This window comes from Apaloderma vittatum, unplaced genomic scaffold, assembly GCF_000703405.1.
Source record: "Apaloderma vittatum isolate BGI_N311 unplaced genomic scaffold, ASM70340v1 scaffold5801, whole genome shotgun sequence".
NCBI lineage: Eukaryota > Metazoa > Chordata > Aves > Trogoniformes > Trogonidae > Apaloderma > Apaloderma vittatum.
In genome coordinates, this window is record NW_009699579.1 from 24,322 (window position 1) to 43,641 (window position 19,320).

The following is a 19,320-nucleotide window of genomic DNA, read 5'->3' on the forward strand; positions in this document are numbered from 1 at the left end:
AAAAAAAATTAAAAAAGTCTCATGACAGAGAGATGTGTTCTGTGTAAAAAAAAGAAATCTGACTGGCACTAACTACCCTCCCTCTTCTAAATCCTGTTTAAATCAATTAACACTTATCTTGGGCATTATCAAAATGAATCAATCTACAGTTATACAGGTCATTGCACTTCTCCTTCGTAATGCTGATGCAGCGTTAGCACTCTTTTAGCTTCTGGAACAACCTTAGTGTCCATATCATAGAATCACTGAACTGTGTAGGTTCTAAAAGACCTTTAAGATCATTGAGTCCAGCCAAGTCCACATTGCTCAGCCCACGGTTCACTTCTGGAACTCTGGGCTCTGTTACCTTATGGGATCTAGAGACTCTACAGAACAATTTGGTTTTCCTCTTCTTCATTTCCCTCAAAGCATGCCATAGCTCTTTAATAACTTCCAATTACAGAAATAAAATCTTATTGATTCTGCAGTAAGACTTAGAAAATTATCTGTATTGTTTTCTCTAATGTTTATGATTTCCTATTAGTTAATGCAAAAAACGTTAGCCACTCAGTAAAATCTAATCCAAAACTCAGCTGCTCCTTTAGAAGGACTAATTTTTTTAAAAAATGTTAATCTGAGACTGTCATTTTGAGAGGCAAATCACCAAAGCACCAAATTCTCAACACAGTTAACACTGAACAAGATCAAAAGTTCCTAGCGTCTCTTGCCTCCTGTATGACTGCTACCTGTATTTCTGACTGTGGAATAATAAAAAAAATATTACTAAATACCAGAATGGACTTATGGCCATACCATTTCTTCTACAAATTAGCATGAGCAAATGTCCTTTACAGCTCCTGCACTGAACTCACTCCTCATACAACAAAGACTCCATATTCACTTATCGTTGGTTTACTGACTAAGCAAGCATTAGTGGAAAAATATCAAATCCTCCTATCTGTGGCTATCCCTAGTATATGCCGCCTACCATTCAGTTCATGTCTTTGATTTGGCCTTCTAAAATTAAAGGCTGAGATCTTCAGAAATGCTAAGTGACCAGTTACACTGATGGTCTTGAGAAACAGCAGATTCTCTTGTGAATAGCAGCAACACAAACTGAATAAATCTGAGGGAGATAAATATATGACACTTGAAAAGTCACAAGGAAAGAGAGATTAGAATTCCTTGTTCTTGTATGGACAGTATATTTTAAAATAGAGTAAAATATTCATTATAAAGTCACAATTCCAACCCTGGATCTTTAAAAAAAAAGAAAAGAAATGCTGACCTAAAGCTGAAAGCAAAGACGAACCTTTACTTAAAAATTACTTACATCTTTCCTTAAACTGTATTTCTCTGTAATTTCCATGTACTAAGACATAAGTAGCAATGGAACATTCATCAGGATGCTCATTTGTAATAAAATATTCTTTTTCTTTAAGTATCTGCATGCTGACACAATATGGAAGTACTAATAATTATCATCCATTATACTAACATTTGCTGCTTTCTTGAATGACATTGGATGACAAACCTAGTTTGATATTTTAGCACTTTATCTTCTCTGAAAATATAATTTATAAGGCTTTTTAAAGGCTGCAACCAAAAATAGCAATGCAGATGAGATCTAGAGCTGCAAATTTCACTTTAAGTGCTTCACTTTAGCACACTTGAGTGCAGTCTGACCTATCAAAACACGGAAAAATAGGTTACAATTTGAGCCATGATGAATTGAAAGGAGCTATGAAAAAAAACCCCAACAACTAACCAACCTTTCTCATGTAGAGTTCAATATAGACACTAGAGATGAACAGTATTTGTGTACATCAAGGGGGCTAAGAATTTCCACCTAAAAGTATTAAAAGAGACTTTAATGTCAGAAACTATTTTCAACATAGTAGCAACACAGTACATGCTGAAACTGAGTTTAAAAAAAGATAAAGAAAACCCAAATCACCTTTCTCATCAATCGCAATAGCAAACCTGAAACCAATAGTACCACAGGATTTCTTAGCCAAGGCTCCCTACTAGTATTTCATCCTCTTCCTCCCTTCTGCCAGCCCTGAGTCCTGCTGCTGCTTTGGCCCTCAGCTGCAGCATCAGCAAACCTCTCCTTATTTAAGTGTTTATTATCCATTATAATGGATATCCAAATTATATATCCAAATGCTTTTTTTTTTTAAAAAAAAGGTGCAACTAATCTGAATTCAAGCTTTCGAACTAACATCACTGCCCATCAAGAAGCTACTGTAGCAAACGGTACAAAAAATTTGGAGACAAATGACTAAAAATGGAAATAATTTATAAAAATGAGGCGAACATGATCCTAAAGCATGAGAAAGTTCACCCAGTCAGGGATCAAAATTAAGTTTAATTCCACATTAGCCAGCTTCAATCTGTAATGTTGGATATGTGCATGCTGCCTTCTGATCACCTACAGAACAACAGCAGCCCTAATGCAGAAAAGATACCATTTCAAACAACAAACTAGAGAAAATAAGGGTCAGAAGTAATACGTGAACAGGAAAGACTACATTCAGGAAATTTCATTCAACATTAATTAGTCATTTGCAGAACGAAACAATTACAAGATTTTCAACAGTATACCTGAATGCTGTATTAACCACTTACACTATGAAATTTAAACTGATTCCAACTGCTACTTGGAACTTGCACACTTTTTAGATTAATAAATGAAATTAATGCCAAATGTTTTAAGAGTGTATAAATGCAGAACAGAAGACTAAGAATTCAGTTCCCTTTAGTCATTTGACAAGAGACGTGGATTAAATTCCCCCTTTTTCCTATTCATCTCCTCATACTTCACTTTAACTTTAGTAGAAAAGAGATTATTTTTGTCTTCTCCTACTGTTAGTTTATCTTGTCTCTTGAGATATAATTTTCAAAGGCGCAAAGACCAATCGGGGAAATTATCTTCAACTGAAAGTCAGTTAAGTTTAACACCTTTCTTTACCTGTGTCTTTGATAATCTTCTTCATGTTCTCTCAGACTGAGAATTTGTACTAACGTGAAACAATTGTATTATCAGCAATACTGAAGTATGGAAGATATCCATTTGTTTTAAAATTAAATAATCTGATGGAGGAAACCCAAGCTCTAGTCTAGTACCTAGGGGGAAAGAAAGCCACCTCTGCCAGAAATCCAGACTTCTGTAATGAGAGAATAGCCTTAAATTTCTCACATTTTATTCCACTTTCATGTAAGTGTGGCTGCATTCATCCTCCTTTAACTCCTCTCAGTGTACATTAGTTTACAGGAAATCAGAACAAGGACCAAAAAACATTTACACTAAAGCCCAAGGCAGAGTGTGGTCTTTGTGAAGCATAAACACATTGTCCCAATTAAAGGTCACGTATGAGTTCTCCTCTGTTCACACAGTGTTACAGCTCTCTTTTTAAAAGGTCATAGGTAGGGTTTAAGTTAAAAGAATATTTTGCCTTAAGCTACAGTGTTAGTTACTGCAAGCAAGTGTCTAACACTAAATCTGCATGGAAAAATGCAGCCTAGTATTTGTGCCTATTTTGACAGGAAGTACAGGATGTCAGAAAGAATAAATTGTCATAGAAGTTATGATTACTGACTTACCACTTTCTTTTAAAAGAGGGATTAAATACTAGAGCAGGAAGCTCAGACGTCAGCAGGTCTACAACGCACTTTGGGAACTCTAGAACGAGCAGATTCTGCCACAACAGAAGCAGGACTTCTCAACACAGTAGGCAAAGGTGAATTTTGCTGCCTTAGGGATTCTATCCTCCTCTTTAGGGCCATAAATTAAATTCATGGTGTAAATCAGAAATTTAAAATATAAAGAGAGGATGAGTTCTTCAGGCCACACCTCTGATTAAAACAAAAGCACAGACAAATCAACTTCTCTGGTCAAGTACTGCCTCTGCATTCAGATAACCTGAGCCTTTCAGGTAATAATAACAATGCTATTATTCTGTTTAATTTTGAAAGAACTGGATTTTGAAACTTGTTAGAAAAAAAAAAATACTTGCAGAAACTGTAGAAATAAAGGGGGCAAAGTGTATGTGGTGCCAGACAGCAAAACACACAAGTCCAGCATCAATACAAGAGTCAAGAATGAACAATGCACATGAAGATACACTGTTATTTTCTTTGTCACAAAACACACGGTATGCACTATTTAAACTGATTACCTAAAAAGACAAGCTGCCATATGCACTTACTCGAACTACTGAACTGATCAATTATGCACTTAAAAATTTAAAATGCCTGATAGAGAAACCTAACTGTGCCACCCTGCTATGATTTTAAAAACTGCTTGTTTACCTGCCATGCAGGATCTCTACACCACTCTCCCCTCTTTTAAAAGAGATGCTACCACACCATGATGGTTTCTAAGTTAACACACATAGGCACACACAACATCGACTTTATCCAACTTTAGTCTCAGCTGTTCATGTGTAGGAGGAAAGACTATTTCAGGAGAACAACATGAATTTAAAACTAAGCATTTAGGTATCCAAATAAGCAGAGAAGAAAGAAAGATTATGAGTATTGTAATTTAATGAAAAGTGTACCTGATACTCATTTTAGTCTTTTGCCTCTTGAAATGGATTTCTTTCACCGCTTACAAGATAACTCAATCACCTGACTATCTCTGATTAATTGATAACAAAGACAACCAGGTTTTGATGAGCCGGATCAGATGCCTTCAGTAGCTTTGTCAACACAAATAAAATGCTCTTTTCATGGAGAATACAAGACTCATTTTTTAGCACGGAAGCAGAAAACATCATCGTTACTGGGAAATAAATCAAAAGTCAAGACCCAAGTATTTTCTGACTTTTAACGGTATAAACCAGTAAAAATCAGTATAAATCAAGAAAAAAATACACTTAAATCACTATAATCACAGCCTTTTATAGAAGTAAAAGTGAAACTAGAATTGCATCCTCAACCTCTTCTCCATTATCAGAACAATGAAATCTGAAAACCCCACAAATGCATACATAAAGCCCTTTGGCAGATAACTGAGGCATGTCCCAGAATTGTGAAATTAACATCTAAGGACTAATATCTCTAAAAATATCTAAGAACAATCAAAAGGAAAGCTGAGATTTATATCTGGGTGAGAATAAAAAAGATGTTTTAAAAAATAAACTCAGATGAGGAGTCATTTGGATAAAACGTGCTGTTTTCATATTATTTAAGCTCGGTTTATTAAAACGCCTTTGGTTCTAGGTTCACTCACTAGTTGGCTACCTCGGTTTACAAAGACACGTTCCAAACATCTCTGGCTCTGAAGAGGCATTAAAGGACTGGGTAAGCAATCAGGATACTGTTTTTAACAGCAATCCAAGCATACAGCAAAAACAAAAGTGAAAGAAATATTTCTGTTGGGTTTTTTTTTTTTTTCTGATTACACTCTCTGTACAGCGTCACTTGGACTCTATACATATTCTGCTGTTTTAGCTCATTGTAAAATATTAGTTGAAGTGCAATGAGCCTCAAGTGGTAATCTTTGGCAAATCCAGAATTTAACAGAGACCACTTGGTATGTCTGAGATATATCAATTAAAGTTAGTATGGAATTCAGTATTTGAAATTGAGAAAGTTACATCAATTTTCTGAAGCTGATATTCAGTGTATAAAGTGTATAATTTTCTTTTATGTATAATGATAACTTTAGTTCAATATGTGAAAAAGTTGTTGCAAAAAAGAATAAAGATCACTAGTGGCAGAAAGGGAAAATAAAGATTAATCTTCAACTGTGATGACTTCAATAGATGAAGAAAAATTTGCAAATAGCACTGTGATAGAAGACAAGCACAGATCATCTGAGAAGGTTGTAGAACCCTGTAGACTGAAACACATCAAAGAGACTCATCTTTGCAGTAGGATGAGTGGTTGCTTGAAGTCTTTACTAGTTTTGGTTTTGTATAATCAAAGGTGCTTTACATACTCATTTGTACGTACATTTTAACTAATCGCACCTTATGTTTGGAATCTGTAAAATAAAATTCTCTTTTCCTTTATATATAAAAAACCTCAATGAACCAAGCAAACCATATATTTGAGCTTCATTTACAAAAATGATCCATTAATTTACAGGGACAAAAAGATTTTCTTTGATTTTTTTTTTTCCCCTCAATTCCCCAGAGCCCTGAAGAAGTATCTACTGCAATATAATTGGTTCCAGAGCACCCTCGATTCTGAACATTCAGTACCATTTTAGCTGTGCAGGCAACTGTTTCACAAGCCTCCTTGAAGGTGTTTTGTAAATAAGATTTATGATACTTTTGTGGTGTTTTGAGTTAATTAATTTCTTTGAGTGACAACCGCGAATAACTACCGTTACTTGTGTTCAGTAAAAACCTAATCATTACAAAAAGCTTGATGAGCAAACAAAATGCAAACATTAGAATACACCATATAAGACAAGTTTGTTTTTATTTTTAAAGAGTGAATCTACAATCAAAAAGGATGTTTTGTAATTAACATGAGAGACAGAACTTTAAAAACATGATCTTACTATGGAGTTCATGTACCCTAGCTACCATGCCAGCCTCTTCTCTATAGTATTATATTCTCTTTTGTTCCCAAGTTATTACTTGGTAGACTACAGCTTTATTGTTTCAGGCTTAAAATGACCTTAGACAAATATTCCTCTTATCCCAGTGCCACTTTGAAAGGATAAAACAACTTTCAGTACTTTTGTATTATTTTTTTATGTTGCCTTTTAGACTAAATTACTATTTTCCTACTGAATTTCAACCTCCTTAACCTTTTGAAGAAAGTAAGGAATAAATTGTGCTAAATTCACAGGATTTTTTAAAAGTATACTTGACACTTGTTCACTTGAAACTTTAAAAGCTATTTGATTATTACTAAGATTTCAGAACAACTATTTATTAAAAAACTATCTGTGGTAGAAAATGTGGATAAACACTAAGGATAACTTTTCTGTAAATATTTAGAAACACTTTTGGACTCCAGATTACTCTAAACAAAAATTCTAGTTAGCCAGAATCTAGTAAATCCTGGGAAGACCATATAAATCTCTATTCACACAAACCCTTGACTTATTTATTAATGTCAATAATAAATATTTTCTTTTCCGTTCAGACATAGAACGTAAAAATTTTCTAGGAAGCTGAAAAGTCTATGGAAAAAATCAATAGCAATAAATTAGAACTTGTTTTGCAGCTATTTAAAAAATCTTTACAATTAAAATCAGATGTGATCATTTTCACGTTAGAGAAAAAAACGAACATGGGAAAACCAAGAGGAAGCTAGTTTCGAACTTGATTTTTTGTGTGTGTTTGGTTTTAGAAGATTCCCTTCTTCTCATGCCGAATTTCCCACTGAAGGTAAAACATTCAGCCTTCTTCAAGCAATTATACAATAACATCTAATCTAGAAGAGGGGGAGATAGGATACAAAGTCAAGAATTTAGCATCAGAAGGATCATGAAAGAGAGTAAGCATTAAATTCTTAAGAGATGGTTATAAAACAGGTTTTGAATTCACCTTCAAGGCTCTGTGAAGAGACAAAGGATTGAACCATATGACCTTTTACCTGCCAAATAAAAGTTTTTCAGAAAATTCAAGAAAACGATTTCCTTCCTTCTTCCATTTCCTGATATCCCAGATTATCAGCTGTCATATTCTTCCTTGTTATATTCAGTGAAATCACATTCCGTGTGCACTTAAAGACAGCAGTAGTCACACTATGGGAATTAAGCTTCTTTGACTCATTTAACTAAAATGCTTCTCAACTGTGTTACTGATTAAAACCTCATGAATAACTTGCAAAATACAGAGATTTTTCAAATCTATTTGACTGGCTTGAAATTCTTCTTGAAATTTCCTGGTATTTTACATTTCCAATTCACGAAGTGTCCTGATAACCTTTGTTCTAAGCCTGTTGAGTAGTTTTCCCACACTGGTCAGGAAAGCACCATCATAATATTCTGGTGATGCAGTGAACAGATGAAGAGGGCATAAACATGGATGATCAGAGAACTCCTAGAATAGTTCAAACTGATGCTTGCAATTATTCAAGCTATATTGCTTTAAAGGGATATGGAATATTTTCCCCTATTTCTTTCACAATTTTGCATTGCTACATACCATTCCCTTTTTATTTTGCATGCACGGTTTTTGCCATCACAAACTTTTTGATCTGAAGAGTTAATCTAAGGCTTTCATGTTTCGGGTTTGTGTTGTTCGTTTTTTTTTTAGGGGGCCGGTTAGCTCAGCGGGTTGAGTGCAGTGCTGACAACAAAGACAACACCGAGGTCTCGGGTTCGATTCCCGCTCGGTCCCCATGTGTTGCCTGGTCTAGTTGAGAGGTGGCGTCCCTGCCCATGACAGGGAGGTTGGACTAGATGATCTCTAAGGTCCCTTCCAACCTAGGCCATTCTATGATTCTATGATTCTTTTGGATGACTGAGATTGAACTGATCAGGTATTTAGTGGTTTTTTTTTTGGTTGGTTTGGCTTTGTTTTCTTCCCAAATTTGGGTATTTATTATATAGTTATGCCTAGAGAATAGACACAGAAATTCAATTAACAGCCTTAAAATGATTAGGTTTTTCTTTTCATGCATAAGTAATATAACTGCACCAACACTGAAATTAAAAGGACTCTTTGGCTGACAAATTTTAAAGATGTAAACACTCCCTGGGTACTAAAAGACAGACATGTAACCGAAACATAGCAATCACCATAATTTTGAGCTGATTTCTAAACGATTCAAATTTTAACTTTCTTAAGTCTATCCCGTTCGGTCCCCATGTGTTGCCTGATCTAGTCAAGAGGTGGCGTCCCTGGCGGCAGGGAGGCTGGATTAAAATGATCTCTAAGGTCCCTTCCAGCTTAGGCCATTCTATGATTCTGTGATTTCGACTATAATTCCATGTAATATATAGGTGAACGATCAAACACTAAACAAAGCCAATTTATTAGGAGTTCAGAAAGTCATGGCCACTGAACTGACACATGCACAGAATTAGATGTGCTGACAGCTCCTGCAGGACACGCTAGTGAATCGGAACAATAAAACATATGTTAAAGTCCTCTACACAGCCATGACAAGGGCCCATGTTAGAAGGGAACTTCCAAACTCCAAATTTAGCAGTACAAGCAGGAGTGCCATGCTGTTTACTACTCCCACTTTCCAGTGAGGTCATGCTTTCATGTGAGTTACTGGCTTAGTATTCTACAGATATATTTTTACTCTACCTGAGAGAAATAGCTTAACAATAACACAAACAACCCCCAACTAATCCAAATCTTCACAAGTTTCTACAAATCTATTCTTCTTCCCATTCCTCTGACTTCTCAATATGTGACCTGGTTAGGAGCATACGAAATAGCACACACTTTTATGATAAGAAATACTGTAAATCATTTAAAGTCACCATGCTTCATAAAATAAACATCTTCTTGCTTGCCTAAAGAACAATCACAGCTACAAGTCGTACCGAGACAGAGTGAGTAATGATGTGTCAAAGAGCGCTTTAAAGCTTCCCAATCTCAGAATGTGAGGTTAGCACACTAGAAACGCCATATCTTACTACCAAAATAATAGGTATCTAATACTTTCAGTCAGGTTAAATGTCTATTTAAAATATTTCACCTTTTTTATTATATGAAAAAAAGTCTGCTTCCCAGACCATTTATTGAGACACATTTTTTTCCCCTTCACATTTATCTGCAAACTAGAAACTGTGCCCTGATGCATAAAACTTTGACTATTTTTCTGTCACACAGAGAAGTAGGGAACTTGCGGCTATAACTGTCAGGAGCCAAATGATAGATCATAGTCTTAATTCTCATTTAACTTTATAGTGTCTTGTATGTTCTGATTTAAAGATGCTTTCTTTTGTTCTAGTTATTTAACCACTTTACACTTAATTTCGGCACATTTATTTTTTTCCCATGTGTCATTTGTGTTGTAGAGCTTACAGCTATTAAGTCAATTCCATTCAGTAACAGTTAATAATGACTAGAAAAAGAAAGTGAAACTTTTCAGTATTTGTGTTTATGTAGAAAATTTTATATATCTAGAGCTGTCAATCTATCATCTTTCACAAGAATAAAAATTTTACACTGTCTACATGGAAGGTTTTCTATCACTAAGAAAACATCTTTCTGCTCTCAAAAAGGCAGTTCTGAAGGGAAATAAGTAGGAGCAGCAAGAGGAAATTAAGCAAAGGAATATTTAGACAGAATTGAAGTCAACTTTTCTAATGCCATAGTCTGGATAAAGTCTCCAAAAGGAAAAAACCAGTTCCATGATGTGGTACGGTTTATTACATTAAGAGAGTTTTACCAGAAGCCCAACAGAAACTGTTGTGCTGCGCTGAGGGACATGGTTTAGTGGTGTTAGTAGGGCTAGGACAAAGCTTGGACTCAATCTTGAAGGTCTCTTCCAACTGAAATTTTTCTTTAATTCTATGATTCTAAGCCTAGAACCAAAATCCATTCTACAGCAGGTAAGGGATTACTGAAATCTCCCATACTCCAGCACTTTATCTAAAGACAATAAAATGCCCAGATTTCTAAAATTTAATACACAATGGCTGTCAAAGTTGACGCTCACATTTCACAACAACAACAACCTTGCTGAAAACATATATGTAATTTATGCTTTTAGTGGAAGAACTTAGTTAAGTAAGCGAATTTTGTAAAGATAGAGAAGGACATGAAAGCAGAAAGCTTGATTCATTAGAAAGAAAGGACTTCTGGCAAATTTCCAATATGATCACAGTGTAAAAACTAGTTCATATGCATTCTTCCCTTCTAACAAACTTTTTTCCCCCTACGGTTAACAGCAACAGTGTTTTCATAATATCAAAATGTATGAGCAGGTTTAAATAATTACCCACTGTCTGAATCAGCATTTATCAGAATTGCTTAATTTGGAGGAAGAGTGAAAAAATATGCAATGCTGGACAAAACATTTTATCAAAATAAAAGCATTATAAGCAGATGCAAAGTACTTGCTGCAACTCCAGAATCAAATCCACCATTAAATGAAACTTTGCTTTTCACACTGCAGATGCAGCATCTTAATGAATTAATAGAGCTGGCAATGAAGCATTGTCTATATTACAGCAGCTTTTTAATGCAGTTATGAATTCCTAAGACAGGAGTTCAAAGCATAAGCTTCTGATTCTCAAGACATTTTTTTTTGTTTTCAACACACACATTAAAAGTAACACCAGTAATCAATTACAAGACTAAAAGCAATAATAATTAAGGACTGAAAATTCACAGGGAAGGTATAATCTTCTGCTACACAGTATATAAAAAGAAATTCAAATAATATTTTAATGTTTTTTTCTTCTTTACAACCTACTGATATATTAGGCTTGGAGATCCATTATTAAAAGCCAAAGGTAAAACAAAATAAATGAGAAACACATAGAAGTTTGAAGAAAAGAATCAATGCTGACATCAATATAAGTTTTATGTTGCCTTTTTTTTTAAATCAAGAAATAATAATAGTGCCAAGCATCTATACAGAAGCTTATCTTTGCTTCTACTTCAAAAAGAAAAAAATAGTTCACTGTCAACATCATCTTTAAATGTAAAGATGTTTTATGCCTTTCTACTCCAATAACAGAAACATATACGAATAAATAGTATGGAACTGTACTTGGTACAGTCATCTTCTAATGCTCAACTCATTCTTCAGTAGCTTTAATGGCTCTTTTCCTTAGGAGAAAGGAGCAGTAAGCTTTCTTGGGTTCAGCAACAGCAGCACACCTGAAGTCTGATCAGTAGTGGTCATATAATCAGAAGAAAACAACTATTAGTTTATGTTTCATAATAACTTTTTTACTTGTGAAATGTTAATTGTAGAAGATTTCATTAGCAGCCTTATTTACAGAGACTGAATGCCAGCATCAAACAAACCCAATTTACCAATGACTCTCTGCCAACCAGTGGTGATTCACTAACTGAGCAAGTGAATTAACAATCAGTTTCTTACAAAATTAATAGTAGGCAAAAATATAACTTGGCAGTATTTCCCCCTTGTTAATTTGGATACTAATTAGCATAGTTATATAAAAAAAGATTAGAATTAAATATGTCAAGGTCTTGGAATTGATTGAATGTCTCTTTGCTTAATTAATCCAAATATTTAAATAAGCTTGTTCGTGTAATTTGGTGTTTCACCCAGAATCCCACTGACTGGCACATAAAATTATCATTTGTAGACTTATGTAGTTCCCTTTTGAAACCTGCAACTAAAATAAAGATGTAATTCCTTTACATAAAACATCTTTAAGAAGTCATGATCTCTGTTAATGAGCCAAGCACTTATCCTAATCTCTAACTGACCACCAGCTCTCACATAGCAGACAACTCATCAGGTCTGTGATTTTTCCTTTTATTTTTAAGTCTAGAATATTCATACAAACTACATTTCACCTATAAATTCTTCCCTGATTGCTTCCACAACTTAAGGGGGAGGAAAAACAAAAAAGTATTTTGGAAGTGGCAGTGGTTAGCAAAAAATTTTATTTTAGAAAAGCTACATATTTATAGCCCAGAAAGGAAACACCATTGTATCTTAATTTGCTATTTCCCTAGTTCTCTTAAAGCTACGGTCCTTGTACCATTCCTGGAGTGCTCTGTACTCAGTGTGATTTTTACTCAAGTTCTCTTTCACAAGACATGTTACAGTTTTTCTTTTTTCTTCCCCTGAAATCCTAACACTTAACTTCTGTAGGAATTTGTAACAAATTAATTGTCCCTAGGAAAACATTCTTCCTCTGTTTTTCTGAAACCGTGTACGCACAAGCTTAGCACAACAGCGAGTATCGAACAAAATTCAACTCTGTCCTTAGCTGAAATGGTGAGCGGATCTTAGTCCCCCTCCTCAAAACAGTGCTGCAATACCATTTAGGTGCAGCAAAAAATAATGCAAGGCAGTCTCTTTTGTTGCAGTCTAACCACACAGCTTTACCACTGAATGCAAAGGTACAGTGCGGTATCTTCCAAGTACCTATAAATTACGGAAAGCTTCTATCTGCCTAAAAAAGACTGGCTATTTTCTCTTTACATTTTAAAATAGATTGATATTATTAATTCAAAAGTCTTGTTTCACCTTCTTTTCTGTCCGTACAAACCTAATTTCAGAGAATTACTCTCACCAGTTAAAATAATTCTTGGACTTAAAATAATCACTGAACTTTGTAAGCACTTCTTTGCAACATGCACCTATTAACAAGAATACTGTTTGAATGGACTCCCTATTTCTTAAAGATGAAACGAACTTCAAAAGAGTCACATCTTATCCCAACTATCATAATGTTGACAAAATGATCACCCATTTTTTTTCCTTTTTCTTTATAAATGGGGCTTCAGGGTAAACCTGCAGAATGGATACAATCTCAGTAATAAAGCCTTACACTCTAAAAAAATGAGATGTTTACAGGAAAAAAAAAATGAAGTTCTAGTCCTGTTTTGCTGACTGTTAACTAATCAACTGGTGCAAGGCAGGACTGCTAAGAGAGGCTGTGTCCATCCTCGTGATAGGGTACATTTGCTGTTACAACAATTACAAAATACTACAACATCATACCTAAATGCACCACAGACACAAAGTGGAAGTGAAAAAGAGATTTCCTTTGCTTTCTTTTCAAAATAGAGGGCACAACTGTAACACTCTTACTAATACGGTGTTTATTAGAAGAATGAAATATTAATAAAGTGATAAATAGATAATAAAGAATGTGTGCTGCACAGCTCCAGATGGTTTACAGTTTTGAAATCACCATCTTGTGAAGATAAACAAAATGAGAAAAAAAAGAAATAGCTCAAGGATTTAATGCAATGTATTTATTCCTTTAAATGGCAAATACCTGTTTTCATGAAGATAGGACTGCAAGCACCAGTAAGTCAGCAAGCGGCTAGCAACCTATCAGAGTAGTATTTTTTCCAAACACAGTAGCTAAAATTTATAATAAAATTTTGACATATCCATAACACCTGTAGACTCATATTTATGACATTATAAATAACTTTCCACAAAAAGAAGCCTTTTTTTTCCCCCTGAACGTAAATGATTTTGCACTGCATTTTTCATAACACTTACACAGAACCTTTGCACGAGGAAACTGCCAATTAATCACTGGACATAAGTGGTTAAAACAGTGCTAAGAAACAATTTGACCAAAATCATTTTACTAATTTAATTGGACAACAATTGCCAAACAAGATCAATCTTAAACTCCATTTAATTCAGGATGCTACTTTGAGCAATGTTTAGCACCAAAAGTTTCAGAGGGAAGCCAAAGAAATATCACAATAATCTAACGAGTTTCAGCCTGGTAAATTTATGGAAAAAGCATCTACAAAGCACACTTAAATTCAAACTGTACTCCATTTTACGCATGGCACTTTAAACTATTCTTATCATTTAGTACGCACCTTACATTATTTCCAATTTATTTTAGATTTTAATAAATTCAGTAGCCTCAGAAACAGCAGTAAGGCCATCAGTTTAAAATCTACATGCACTTCCCCCAGTATTAACTGCAGAATATTCTGACTGTAGACTAGGTGCAAAGGCACATCTGAGCACTGAACCTTACATACTTACTTTAGACAGTATTTATTAAAATAAGAGCAATACTCTTCCCATGTGCCACATCACATTTGGTAAATAAAGGTACGTAAAGGTTTAAATGCAAATTGAGAAACAATCCGGAAAGATCAGATTAGGAAGAGACAAATATGCTTCATGCTAAGGAATAAAAAATATGTTACTTTAAAGCAGCCAAAAGGCAAAAAAGCTGCAGTGCATGCAAGTATGGTGAGACTTGGTAAAAATGAGCTGGTGAAGTTATCCTTTGAAACCTCTTAAGACACCTTGTAATTTTTAAAAATAATCTGCTTGCTTAGTAGAAACAGCTCATGATTATTTGTGAGGTTAAAATGCTTAAACAAAACAATCTCTCACCTATAGTTATCTAAAACCAATCGGCATCAAGGAAGTTAACCATGAAAACTCATAAACCACACGTGACAGTATTTTGTTTCTAACCTCTGCTGCCAGCTGCTGAAGAGAAGGGGATGCAACAGGGTGTAAAGTTGAGTTGCCTCTGACTGGATTATGGAGGCTAACGTAAGCCACAACATTTCTTTGAAGAACTCTCTTGAGATCCTACAACACAAGCAGAGCAACGGTTATTACTATGCATCGTTATAATTAAGACTTGTTTTGTTCTTTCAGTTCCTTCTAAGGAAAAACTGCACCCTACGTTTCTGTCCTCTCTGATTCCCTAAGTATTACTTAACTACTACTTCTTACAATATGCCGTTAAGAACTTCAAAGGATATCTTAGTGTTATTTCTCTATATAGCAAAAGTCATAATTCCATTTCACACATCATCTCCACAAAATGCAAATAGGCCGGGGAGGAATTAAAAGTGATTACACTTGCAAGGCCAAGAATGAAAATGTTACATACTCTGAAACAACGTGATGGCCTTTAAAACTTATGCCTGACCGAAGACAAACATCAAAAGTAATCATTATCAACAGTTAAATGCACTCAAATTTTTAGAGACCAAATTCAGATTTGAATTGCATCAGTTTTCCAGTATTTTCATTTTATTATTTTTTTAGCCTACAAAAATAGCATGTACAAACTGCTTCAATTATATCTCTTTTTTAAAAAGATCCCTTTTGCCTTCTCAGTAATGAGTTATTCTTTGCATGAAGTGGCTCTTTATATTGAACAGAAGGGGTGTAACACAATTACATCTGATGTAAAGCTGACTTGAAGTGGAACTAAACAAATTTTGCTTCCAGCCTGGATCTTTTCAATTTGATTTTTTCATCCCCTCTTGTTTTTGAAGAATAATCATGTTGGAAGTATGAAACTTCAATGAGAGCTAGCTTCTCACGCATGACAAAAAGCAATTAACTCTTCATTTTATCTACTGTTTTAATTCAGCAGCCACGAACCTCTCTGTTAGCTACTCCTTTAACTTATCAACTGAAATCTACCATAATCATATATGACCGACAATATCCTGATAAGGTATTTTCTTTCAACAAGGTGATTTCTATTCTGTTGAAAGTAAGAGCCCATGGCATTGTCTTTATCAGGTTGCACGTAACTCCTGAGCATAAATACAGGAAAATTGCATCGGCACTAACCATGGAGACACTGAAATGTTTCTGTAATTAATGTAAACCACAGTACAGCTCTTCATTCAGTGTGCTCTCAATTCAGTTCTCCCCACGCTAAGCCCATCTACTAAAACCAAGTAACTTGAATATACAAGAGGGAGAAAAAGCCTTCTAGGCTATTCCTGGGCCTAGCTCTTTTTTTTAAGTTTTCCACCCGCCATGAAATTTTGGCAATGTTCTCTTTTACAGCCTTCTACTGCATTCGAGAGGGGGATCAGACCACAAAGGTATATGCAGCCTTGACAGCCATAGGAACAGCTCTGCATCTCGCCATCACACACGCTCTGTTCCACATGAACTGCCTCTATAGATGCTTTCACTGTATTTTCTAGGAAGTACAGGAATGTATGCAGAAACTGAACTGTTTGCAGTATCTGTAACTGCTATGTGGTAATGACATTGTTTTCATGCCTTCAAGAAAAATAATCATGACTGTAATCAGTGCTTCTAACATTATTTTACCTCAGCCCATTCATATGAACCAATGTTGCCAAATGATGTTCCTCCCCACGAGCAGAAAACAATGGTCCGGTCGGGTCTCCAGCCTCTCTTAACCTTCAACATCAAGGCTTGTATAAATGCCGTGATGATAGCAGTGCTACTGGCCCATTCTTGCCCCCCATAAGTATTCAAACCGTTGTGATGGCTACCAACGATGATGTATCTGTCTGAAATGTCAAAAAAAGGACAGGCAAATGAATCTTATTTCTTCTGGATATAAGCATTAAAAGAATTAAGAACCTCTAAAAGACAAACTGTATTAGTAGTCTGTAATGTCAATACAACACAATGCTGTCAACAAAAATTTATATGATCATGTGCAAGACAATCGTACGATATACATAAAACTGTAAATACATAAATGCATAAAAGTAAACTAGTAAATAAGTATATGCATATATACTGCCCTAATTTAATCCCTACGCCCTTGCTTTTATTGTCTGCTTATTACTCTCCCTTCTTATAAATCTGATATAGACCATTTTTACAGCCAGGACTCTGTCACACAGATAATCTAATGAATTTCCATGCTCCCATTAGAGTGTTATGAAAAATCATAAATGAATAAGCAGGAAACTCTATCTTCAATACACATTAGCATCAAAGAAAAAAAGAAAACAAAAGGTGTGGTAGTACAATGTGAAACACAGAAAAATACACAAAGTATTAGTACTCCCTCACCTGGAAGACTGTGTTCAGTGCTCACCACCCTATCTCAAAAAAGACATTGCAGAAACAGCAGGTGAGAAGCTGGTAACCAGAACGGTTAGATATCGGGACTTAGACTTCCATGTAAGAAGACACTGAAAAGACCTGGACTGCAGGTTTAGAGAGGAGACATGACAGAGGAATAGAGATAATGAATGATACAGAAACGGCAAGTCAGACCTAGCAACTCTCGTGATACTGGAAGAAAGTTATAAAACGAAAAGCACAAAGTTTTAACCTGAAATAAAGAGATCGCCTAGAGTTATCCAGAAAAAAACATTTTTTTTTTTTTCAGAGAAATTAAATGATATCTTCATCTCCCAAGGCATAATGTACAATTGAAATACTAACTCACAAGTGTGAAGAACTTTATTTTATTCTGAAAGGATGATATGAACCAACATGAGTGACTAGTGTGATGGATGTGTGTCAAGAAGTCACAGCAGAGTTACGCTGAATGACTTCCAAACCTTTTGTGTGAGATCAATTCACAGCTGAAGCCTCTTTGAAAGGTTGCTTACTGGTTGTGTTCTGATATTTACTAAAGTCTCTCTGTCATCCAGATCTAGACTTTTAAAGATAAAGCTTTCCATATTTCAGGACACCGACAGAAAACAGAAGAATAGTTACCAAGCGATGTCAGTTCTACAACAATCTCTGTGTGATGTTTGGGTTCCAAAAGGTGCAAAAAGTTGTGGTTTTCTTTCTTTATTCAAAGGGATTAATTTTTCATTGTTGTTAGAAAAATGGAATGTTTTTATGGTTGCTTATGCAATTAATTATCTGCTCCTCAGTGATTTTGCAGCTACGGCTGCCTAGAAACAATTCTAAGTGATCACCAACATACTTTGATTATAAAACCATTCTCTGTCAAACTGGACTTCTACCAGTTTTGTTCAGCTAAATACATGGCGATATTGATTTATAAGGAATCAAAAATGTTTTACAAACAGGTGATCTGCTAAGTACCTATATCAACATTTTCAGTCAACTGCTCGGGGGTTTATAGGTACGTAAATGAAAATTTCTTTCTGAATGCAGATATGCAAAATGTGAATCCAAGTGTACTGAATAATTTGATGTAACAAAATGCAATCTAAATCACACAATTTTGCAACTTGTTTGCTGCATCATGAGACATTTAATTATAGGTTGCTCTGACAGTGAAAAATCATAGGATCTTCAACTTATTGTTAGGAACTGGGAACAGAAATTAATTGGTTTACAGGCTTCTCGGTTGTCAGATGAAGTGCTACTAACGCAGGGTGATCAGACAGGATCAACACTCGCCCCGTATTATGATCACTGTTCAGTCTGCGAACAGCATACATGAAAAAGAGTGGAAAGACACCTTATGTGAAACAGTATGGGACATTTTGATGGAGAATCAAGCTACAAGCAGCAACTTATTGTAGGAGATGCCAGCTGAATGAACAGGGGTAAAACATAACAGCTGGTGCCTCCTTTGAAATTCTTCATCTTTGCACATCTCTCCCTTTTGCATAGAGGCAACACCCTGAAGCAAATGACTACAGGAAAAGCATAGGAGAAAGGATGGTCATGCTTACAGAGGCAGCAGTTGTCCTTTCTCATAACTATTTACTGAAGCATGTAGAGAAAGATTACATGGTAAGAAAAAAAAGAGAGAAAAAAATGATAGAGAAAAAAATTTCTATTGGATACTTTTGAAAGCGATAAGCTGGGAAAATGTTCAGGGTAGCAGTGGGCTGGGCAACAGGGATCTCTCATTAAAAAAGAGTGACTTTATACTGTCTTCTCTTGTTATATATCTCATTTTCGGCCATGTCCAGAAGAGCTACAAACTATCACATGTCCAGAAGGGCTACCAACTATCACATTTCCTCTGCTTCTACATCTTTAAGTATCTTGGTGAGATTTCAGATGCTCATTGTTACTTCTCAG

The 19,320-nt window shown here is 35.2% G+C and overlaps 1 protein-coding gene across 1 annotated transcript in view; it reads right to left on the reverse strand.

Moving 5' to 3' along the window:
* Positions 1–19,320, reverse strand: part of NAALADL2 (N-acetylated alpha-linked acidic dipeptidase-like 2) — a gene marked incomplete at its 3' end in the record, with an annotated part of 181,204 nt that overhangs the window by 13,995 nt on the left and 147,889 nt on the right. Inside the window, exons 7-8 of the mRNA XM_009878431.1 lie at positions 16,651–16,856; positions 15,034–15,153 (exon numbers count right to left, since the gene is read on the reverse strand). Coding sequence (XP_009876733.1) covers positions 15,034–15,153; positions 16,651–16,856 — 326 coding nt within the window. The remainder of the gene's footprint in view (positions 1–15,033; positions 15,154–16,650; positions 16,857–19,320) is intronic.